Here is a 9,372-nt window from a genome sequence, read left to right on the forward strand (position 1 = left end):
TCCCTACAGTTACCTTCAGGGCCCGTTACCGCAGGGAAGTCGCTCCTTTCAACGTGATACCGACGCGCGTTGTGGGAGGGTTAAACAGCAAATCATGGGCTCTCTTGTGGCTTCCCAAACAGGCTGTGCAGCAAGTCATTTCCAACTTACTCATCGCTCAGATAGAGCTGTGTGCTGAGGATTCGCCTGAAATCCAGCCGTATTCTCATGAGCGACAAGTGGAAAAAATCATTGTTCCCCTTGGCGAGGCCCTGGTCAAAATCCAGAACGCGTACATCCAGGTGAGTGGCTGCGCTGCTGTTACCACTCCACGGCAGCATCGCTGAACCTACGCCCTCCCGCTGATGGAACCTCTCTGCCTAGCCCAGCAATAGCCCCTGTGAGTTGTTATTATAGCGGAACGCTTTTCTGTGCGTTTAACTCTGCCTCTCGGTACAAGGCAAAGCCAAACAACGTGGTTTCATCGACAGCAGCTGCTGTTCCACTTGGCACCAGTGATACCTGTTACCTTGCAGTAACTTCAGAAGCTCTGGGGAAAACTTACAGGTCCGTTAGTTTTCTCATCCTCTTCCGGCAGTCCCGAGACCTGCCCTGAGGGCTTCTTAGCTGGGCTGGGTTTAGCAATGTTAAGATGTTGAGAACGGCCCCACTCGTGTTGTCCAGGTTATTGCCAGCCTCGTGAAAACAGCACCTTGGCTGAACCTTCTTCTCTGGTGAAGAATCCTCCTTACAGCCTTATGCCAGCCGTGAGTGCGCTTAGTTCTGGATTTGGTGGGTTTTTTATTATCGTTATTTTCCTCCTGAGATTTTTTTTTCTTTTCTTTTTTTACCAGTAGGTCTTGTCCACATATAGGATAGGATAGCAGGGACCAGACCTGTTAGCCAGTCAGTGGTGACTTAACGGTCCGCACCTTCGCAGTAAGGTGCTGGTAGACAACAGGTATCAGATAAGACACCACTTCAGAAAGGTCAAAATGTGTATTCTCTTTTCAGTAAGAGACATAAAGACCCCTCGGGTTAAGCTGGTGTCAGACTGTTAGCCTTGGAGTATGTTTTGGGTTGAAGTGTGCTGGTTTGGGTGTAGTGATTGTATGAACTGTGTTCATGTTCCGGATGGAATTCGACTGGCTGTTTTCATACCGGTGACCTGAGAGTGTCTCGGTGAGGAAGTTCCACTGATAAGCTAGTGAGGACCTCACGGATAGTTCTTCATTGCTCCAGGTGCCTCGTATGGAGTGTGGGGATTTTGTTTGAGGTGTTTCACGAGAGACTGAAGCTGGGACGAGCCCGTAGGCTTGGCTAATCTTGTGTGACAGGAGTATAGACAAACCTTGTGGCTTCGGTGGTTTCTGCTTCCTGTCTTTGATCTGGTATTTGCGTCTGCACTGCTGCTGCTTTGTTAGAAAACAGGACTGGTCACAGCACCGGGGGTGATCGGTTCGGGTGTTCCTGGGCAAGCCGAGCCCTGGCCTTGGCAGCCTCGGCACTTCGAGAAGCGTTCTCCGTGTCTGCAGAGGGGCTGCTGCAGCTGTGGGGCACAGCCCAGGCCCTCCACGCGGTTAAGTGACGCTGTTTGCTGTGTGCTGGCCTCTGAGCGGCTGGTGTGGGGACTGTGCGGGCAGCCACGGCAGCAACAGGCCCATCTCGCGTTACCCTTGTCCCCTGCCGAAAGAGTCAGTCGCAAGGGGTGTTCTGAGCGGCGTGGGGGTTTCGGAGGAAGCTTGGATACGTGTGTCATTGAGTACGGCTTCCCCGCCCGGGGGGGTGCGGCCAGCCACGGCAGCAACAGGCCCATCTCGCGTTCCCCTTGTCCCCTGCCGAAAGAGTCAGTCGCAAGGGGTGTTCTGAGCGGCGTGGGGGTGTCGGAGGAAGCGTGGATACGTGTGTCATTGAGTACGGCTTCGCTGCCGGCGGGTTCTGAGCCCAGCCCAGCCCCAGAGGGAACTGCAGGAGGCTGTGCTGGACACCCGACACAAGCGTGGGCAGCAGTGTGCTCGCTCGCACACCTGCTGCTGCAGGACCTGCCCTGTGGCTCCCAGTGTGCCTGCTTATTTTGTGGGGCTCTTTGATTTAAGTTTTTTGGCACTTGGAGCCACCGTTTCAGATTTGGGGCTTAAATGGCTTTTGTCAAAGCAGAAGAGCAGCTTGTGACTCCCGCTGTCCTCAGTCAAAGGCGAGAGAGCAGAAGGGCTTGTGTGGCTGTTATGAACCTGAGAGCCAGGCATGCTCTGCACATTGAAACAACCATCTTTAATTGTGACAAACAGCAACGGTCAACGAGACATTGCAGTGAAAATGAAGGACAGTGTAAAACAGTGCAAGCACCAATGCCGGGAACGTGACATTTCTATCTGCACACATACAATAAGCAAGGCCCTGAGTATTGCAACAGCTGGAACAGACTGCTTAGGCACTACAGCTTGTTCGGAAAATACACAGTATGCAGGACAACACCGACCTGTTAAGGCTGCATCATTTAATCTTCCACAGATAGGGGGGAATTCTGGGTTATTATCACCTTGGAATAGTGGAACTCCAATCATTTCAAAGTGAAAGTGAAAATCTGTTAATGAATGGCTTACAAAGAGCCGTGGTCGGATAATAAAATACCCGCTCCCTAACTGGGATGAGGTAATCAGGCGTGACAAACTTGCTGAAACGATGTGCTTGAGGAGTGGTGACGCTTCGCTGGCATTCACCGGTTGGTGCGATGTTCCACAGCCGTAATGTGTATCTTCAGACTCGGGAGGAACTGGCTCTCGGCAGCAGTAGCTGTCTAAGATAAGTCAAAACAAACCCTATCGCGGACTTCACAGCGTCACAGCACAGCCCGGGCACGCTGCTGCAGCCGGGGATCGGCACATGCGGACACACACCGTGCGGTTACAGCTCGGTACAGACTGGTTCTCTAGCACACCCACGAGCAGCGGCGTCACACCAGCGGGAGGCGGGGACTGCACAGAGGATGGATGGAGCAAATGCTTCTTGCCACTGACATTTAGAATGTAGAGTAGGTACAAACTGGTACCTCACGGGGAGAGGGTTTAACTACTGCAAGAACTATCGGACACTGGTTGTGCAAAGCGTTAAAATAATTCCTGTGACTGGCAGAAGCAATCAAACTGCAGAAACTGCTTTAATTTGCTGTAAAACCTCGTCAAAGGTGAAAATTCTTATTGGCTCTTATAAAAATCCTGTGGCAGGGTTGAGGGCAAAACGAAGCCTGTTATTTAGTGCTTCCCTGGGCCCTCTACTCGGCTCGGGTTTTAAAAGTTTGGCGTTGTTTCCCATTGATTTGTCAGCTTTCGCTGCGCTGCTGGCATTCCCAGCAGGCCGGGAAACGTTAACAATAGACAAAGAGCAAAAGAAACAAAAATCAAATGAAACAATTCAACATATTGGAACAAAAGGCCGATATTTCCTTTTCCCCCCTTGGCTACGATCCTGTATCTCGATCAAACTGAGAGGGATGAAAGACGTGACGGGTTCCTTCACCGTCCCGTTCTGTGCAGTAAGAGCTACTTTGATGTGGACTGAATCCAGTGCAGCAGACAAAGTGGCTCCTAGCTGTGGCCCAGCTTTTCTGCTGGCACCTGGCACACCAGACCTGACCCACAGGCTTTGCCGAGATCCCCCAGTTTAACGGCAGTTTGGGGCAGTACTGTGCCCGTGCTGGACTGGCGCGGGGGTCTGACTCTAACGGCTCGGGGTGCCCGACATTCAGAAGGAGAAAGTGAGGATTGCTTTGGTTGTCGGCTGGGTTTTCCCCCCAAAGACTGTCAATTTGTTCCTGTTAAAATGAAGGCTTTTCTCTTCTTTTTTAATCCTTTCTCCCCCTCCTCTTTGCCACCAGAGGGCACCCAGGTCCCAGTGAAGCATGGGCTCTGCTCCTGCTGCTGGGGAGAGGCTCCGGGGAAGCATGAGGTCAGCCTGTGCAGCAGAGAGCCCTGTGAACAGGAGGCTGGGAGTGCCGGCACCTGTGCGCTCACTCTGCACTGCCTAAGTGCTTTGGTCGGGCATTCGCCCTCCCGTAGGCCAGCGGACGCTGCCTCTGCCTGCTGTTTGCTGTGGCTGAGGAACACGAAAGTGCCGTTAAAGCCTAGACCCTGTAATCGATAAATAATGCTGGTGAGGTACTCGGTGAAGTTTTGTATAAAGAGACACGTGCTTCTATCAAGATTAAGCTCTACCATCAGTGTAAGGGGAGACCATAAGAAGGGATTTTTGAGAGCGAAACAGTTTGCTGCCCCGATTCTGGAGTGCAGTGGGTGCTCTTGAGCTGCAGGGAACAGCGGAGCACAAGGGCTGCTTTCAGACCTTCGCGTGCATGTAGAACAGGGGGCTTGTTTCCCACTCACAGCAGCCAGACTAGCAGCTCTGTGCCAGAGTGACCATATGGGCGAAGGGCAAAAGAAACAAGCTGCAACATGGAAAATGAGCTATTAGGAACCTGGAAAACTCTCACAGTGAGGGTGGTCAAAAGCTGGCACAGGGTCCAGCAGGGTTTTACGGGCTTCTCATCCCTGGAGCTGCTCTGAACCCAGCGGTGGGAGGCCCTGAGCAGCCTGCTCTGCCTCTGCACAGGTCAAGTTCTGGGAGCCTGTGAAATATTTGTATAATTTAGAACATTAATAGTGTGCAGAAGGACTGAACAAATTGCTTGCTTCAGCTGTGGGGTTTAACAGCAAAGCTGTCCAGAGAAAGCATTCGGGAACCTGCAGAGTTAGGAGTGTTTAGGAATGCCAAACGCAGTCATGGGATCACTGCGAGTGTGCGATTAAGGGAACCTGTGACTTCTGCTATCAAAACCTCAGTGAGCATTAGGACTGTTCTGCCTCACTGGTCTCCCCTCAAGGTCAGGAGTGCTTTGGCTGAATTTGGGAGGTAAGCGTTAAGCACCTATGCTCCACAGGTGATGGTGCTAAAAGCAGTCAGCACAGGCCTACTCTTGCTCCTTGGTTTGATCCCAGCGGTCTAAATCTGGTAGTTCTCTTCAGAAATGAAGACCTGAATGTTGTTTTTCCGGAGCACAGCCTGTGCGAGTGAGGGGTTTAATGTGTGTCCCACTGAAAGCCTCACCAAGTCTCTGTGTGGCCACGACAGGGGCTCCAGGATCTCCTGAGGATCCTCCCAAGCCCCAGTCTGGAGACACGAGTAAGTGGATGAGGAGAGAGGTCTGTGTCTCCCTTATCTTGTAAAAAGAAGACAAGGCGAACTAACTTCTAAAGTGCTAAAAATCTCCATAAAAATCACGTAAAACCTGTAAGAGTTGACCTAGGAAACTGTGTGTGTCAGGTGTTCCCTGGGACGGCGAAGGTGGAGTGATGGCCTTGCTGCCTGGCTAAAAGCCATACCTCTGCCATGCTGGGGGTCTGACACCTAGTCTCGTGCAATTCACCTCTAAGACTCTGCCAGTACCTGGGATGCGGTTCGGGTGAGTGACGGGCACGGGGAGCGGGTGGCTACGGCCTCTGGAGGAACCAGATCTCGTTGTGTCGGTTGGCAGCTGCTGGGTTGGTGTATCCTGCAATGATGAACGTGTCCTGCAAATATAACTCGGGACTCTCCAGAATTTCTGCCAACAGGTTTATTTCTCTCATTATTGAGTCTTCGTTGGTGATTCCTCTGAAGCTCCTGTAAGAATCAACTTTGTATCAGGTTCTTTTTAAAATCCGCGTTTTCCCGAAGCCTAGAAATGCCTCCTCCTAAACGACTTGGTCATGTTCCGCAGAGAGTACTGCCTGTGGCTGAGCTCTAACAGGCACCAGGTTTTAACTGGCATTTTCAGTGATGGGTCAGACACTCTGTTCCCAGCTGCACCAGTGTGTGCTTTGAGGTGCTCTTGTATCTCACATCTACAGATGCATCATTTTCAATCCAAGTGAGCAGGTGACCATCATTTCCTGGCTATCCCAGTTTGGCAAAGCAGGCACTTTTCACAGGTTCTGATCATCAGGTTGTACTGTTAGTTAGCTTCTGGAACTCGGTGTAAAGGACGTAACATGCCCAAACTGAAAACTGCATCTTTGTACCGTTCCTACTGGAAGAAAATGGAGGTTTCTTACCTGCTGTAGACAATGGTAGGCGGCCATTCCTCAATGATGATGTCAGAGTCCAGGGGACGGGGCGGCTCGTCCTGCAGCACTTCGGGCAGATAGTAGGCGACGGTCACCGCCTGTGTGATCTCTGACTGTGACTCGTTGGTGTGGACTATGGTCACAATGGGTATGGTGATCCCCAGGTACAGCCCTGCGGGGACAGGCATGACTTCAGGGAACAGCGGAGGAGCTCTGTGTGCTGCGCTGGGCTTCTGGACCCCAAGTAACGGAAGGGGAGCGCCACAGAGCAGAGCTCCTTACTGGAAGGAGGTTGGTGGGGTGCTCTGGAAAATGGGGTTGTGTGTTCGAACGGAAATGGCAGTTTATGGTGCCTGGTAGTGTGGGGGGTATGTCTCCAAAACCTGCACGTGCAGATATGTGTGTGGGAGGGTCTAAAATGTGGTATGTGGTGAGCTCTCCTTCCTTCACGGAGGACAAGGAGCATAACTTAACTTCTTTCCTCTGTTTACCTTGTAAACTGGCCCCGTGTTGTGTTACAAAGAATTGCAAGACAAGGGGGTGGCATTGTGGCCTGGTTTGGCATTTGCTGTTACCAACCACGTGGCTGGGGTTTTGCAGCGCTGCAGGGAGAGGTGGTGGTTCTGACTGCAGGTAGCAGTGATGACGAGGAGGGGGAACTTTGCTTCTGTACAGATTGAAATCAAAACTGCCTGTTCTGGAGCCAAAATGACTTTTAAACCCTGTTAAGTGTTGAAAGAATGGGGAGAGGGGGAAAAATACCCGATTAAGGAAAAGCTTTTGTGATCAGTGTTTTCAGTTTCTGGGAAAGAAAGTTAAGGGTTGACTTGATTACAGCATGGTACTATCATAGAATGAAACACTGGCCACTGCAATACTTCCTCATCACCCGGGGAATGGAAACAGTGAGAACCGATGGCTGGAAGTTGAAACCAGCTTAAAGGAGAGTTGGAAACCAGGTGTCCAGGTGTGCAGTTTTCATGCAGGCACAAGCTACCAAGGACTTGGTGGACTTGCCGTTATTTTAAATGTTCAAAGAGTTAAAACTGGATTATCTTTCTGGAAAATATGCCTCAGCCACACAAATATTTGGTGTCCACTCGGACAAGCACAAGCTGAGTATGAAGAACTCAAATGGAAGAGGCAGACCATTATGGTCTCTTTGGCATTGCACTCTGACTAGGTTCTCAGAATAGGTGATTCCAGTGCTGCTGTGAGAACTAAACCCCTGAAATCCTGCAGCAAAAGCCTGACTTATAGCTGGTGGCTGACAAAAATAGCCAGGGTGAGTTCCCCGGCAGTTGCAGTGGCTGCACTGCTCCAGGACACAGTGCTGGCTTCCCACAGAGGGTCTCTCCCAGCACCATGCAGAGGGAGCAGCACCTTGGTTCAGCCCCTGCAGGACAGAGGTGTGACCGGAAAAAGTCCCCACAGACAAGGCAGAGCGTCTGCAAAAAGCTAATGGAATCATGTCCCCAGGAGCTGGTGCACAGAGAGAACGTTTTAACAGTACTGGGAAGGGTGGTGCCAGTTACCTGAGGAGTTCTGCTCACAGATGTACCTCATGAGTTTCATGAATCCAAGGCATATGCTCTGCTCGTACTGCTTCTCTTTCATTTTTATACAAGCCCACTTGGCTTTTCCGTACTGACGCTTTTCATAAAGCAGGTCGCCAAGCTGCAAACACAGCAAAGGTATTAACTTTGCATTTTCAGTTAATCAGCTAAAAACCTGCGCATCAGAGAGAAGTCAGACGGTATTTCAGTGTTTCGTTAGAGCACAGAAGTCGTCTTCCCTGGAGGTCTGGCCAGGAGACCGGCAGGTGTCCGGGAGGGCACATGTCTTGGTGCCAGCCACACCCCGAGCACATTCTGTTTCATACTCAGTTCACATGTGCCTCATTGCGAGGTCCAAGCTGGTGTATAAATATGGAAATACCCCACCCCGGGCAGCGTGTGCAGCTCACCTGAGATCAAGAACAACTGCATTGTTTTTCTGCTGTCAGTGAAACGATCACAGAAGGGCTGTGTGCCTTTCCGTCCTCCCCATACAACCCAGAGGGACCGTGCCGCCGCTCCTGGACCACCTCTTATCCCAGCAGCCTTCCAGGGAGCTCTCCCTGAACAGGAGGAACTGCTGTCTTTTGGACTTGCAGTAGTGAACTGCAATTAGCACTGAGTAGCCTTATTTTTTAGCTGCAGTTATCGCAGTAGTACTGAGAAACTGCGCTCAAGCATCTAACTACAATAGAAATATCACCCAGAAGGGTTCAGTCAAATGGTGACATTGATAAAGCTGAGTGACACAGATCTATTTGAAAGGCATGGGACAAATCCCCTCACGTGGTTCATAAAGGTTTTTGTGCTTTGTCCTGTATTTGTGGCTGGACACTTGTTTGCACCTTTCCTGAGCTGTAAGAACTTGGTGGACGTGGATTTCAGTTTCCGTTAGAGGACAAGATGGGTTTGATAAGGTGTGTTTGCAAATTGCTTTGTTCGATAACTAGCCCTGATACAGAAGCAATGCTTTGTTTTAAATTCAGATGTTAATCTCTCTGCTAAGATTTTATTAATGGGATTGTGTAAGAGGCACATGTGTTGATTAAAATCAAGAAAACGGGCATCTTATCTCGAATGTCAAAATATGGAAGGTTTTGTTCAATCAATGTCCCCAAGACTAATTCCTGGCTTGTTCTGATGCTCCTGTGAGTTTCTGCCTTTCAAAACCCACACCCACAGAAGCAGTGAGGTGTTAAAAAGGAAATGTAGGTGTCCCGTTACACTGCCTTGCATTGGTGATGTTAAAGATCCTAACGGGTTAGGAGAATTTTGTAAGCAAACATGTTTTGGAATGTAGGTATGAACATCGAGAGCCCTGTCGACAGCTGGGCTGGGGAGGGGAAGGTACCTTTTCTTTGCGCTGGATCAGAGTAAACGGGATGCTCTGTCTCTCCTGGGGACTGTTATTCCTGGTCAGCTGCTGAATCGGCTCTGCCATGTCTGTGACAAAAAAAGGACATTTCCAAGATGAGACCTGCAGCTGTAGCAGTGAGGATGAAACGCGTTTCGTTCTTTCTCTTAGTTGAACTTGAAAGGGGCCTGCAGGGGACTAAAGTTAACTTGCTCGTCACTGTTCCCAGGACATGGCGACTGCCGTCTGCCTCCGTCCCGTTAGAGCAGGGCTCTCTCCTGCTCCTCACACACTGCAGTTAGAGAAGCCCCTAAGGAAAGCTTTTGGCTGTGCGTGCCCGGTTTTCTGGCTCAGTGCAGGCGCTGCTGCGGTTCTCGCGACTCTC

General features: G+C 50.6%; 1 protein-coding gene across 1 annotated transcript; it reads right to left on the bottom strand.

Annotated features, from left to right (window-relative positions):
• Positions 1-5,462: 5,462 nt before the first annotated feature.
• LOC104491538 (heme-binding protein 2-like) lies at positions 5,463-9,074 on the bottom strand. Its single transcript, XM_010133979.1, has 4 exons — positions 8,985-9,074; positions 7,613-7,754; positions 6,066-6,249; positions 5,463-5,634 (listed from the first exon to the last, which is right to left on the bottom strand). Exons 1-4 carry the CDS (start codon positions 9,072-9,074, stop codon positions 5,463-5,465), a joined length of 588 nt encoding a protein of 195 aa, XP_010132281.1.
• Positions 9,075-9,372: the final 298 nt, after the last annotated feature.

Source organism: Buceros rhinoceros, unplaced genomic scaffold, assembly GCF_000710305.1.
Source record: "Buceros rhinoceros silvestris isolate BGI_N320 unplaced genomic scaffold, ASM71030v1 scaffold46793, whole genome shotgun sequence".
Taxonomy (NCBI): Eukaryota; Metazoa; Chordata; class Aves; order Bucerotiformes; family Bucerotidae; genus Buceros; species Buceros rhinoceros.

Excerpts from the sequence above, each read along its gene's own strand:
- LOC104491538 (XM_010133979.1), bottom strand. The coding sequence starts at position 9,074 with ATGGCAGAGCCGATTCAGCAGCTGACCAGGAATAACAGTCCCCAGGAG. Across the intron at positions 7,755-8,984 it reads TGATCCAGCGCAAAGAAAAG|CTTGGCGACCTGCTTTATGA; the intron begins GTACCTTCCCCT and ends CTGTGTTTGCAG. Across the intron at positions 6,250-7,612 it reads CTGTGAGCAGAACTCCTCAG|GGCTGTACCTGGGGATCACC; the intron begins GTAACTGGCACC and ends CTGTCCCCGCAG.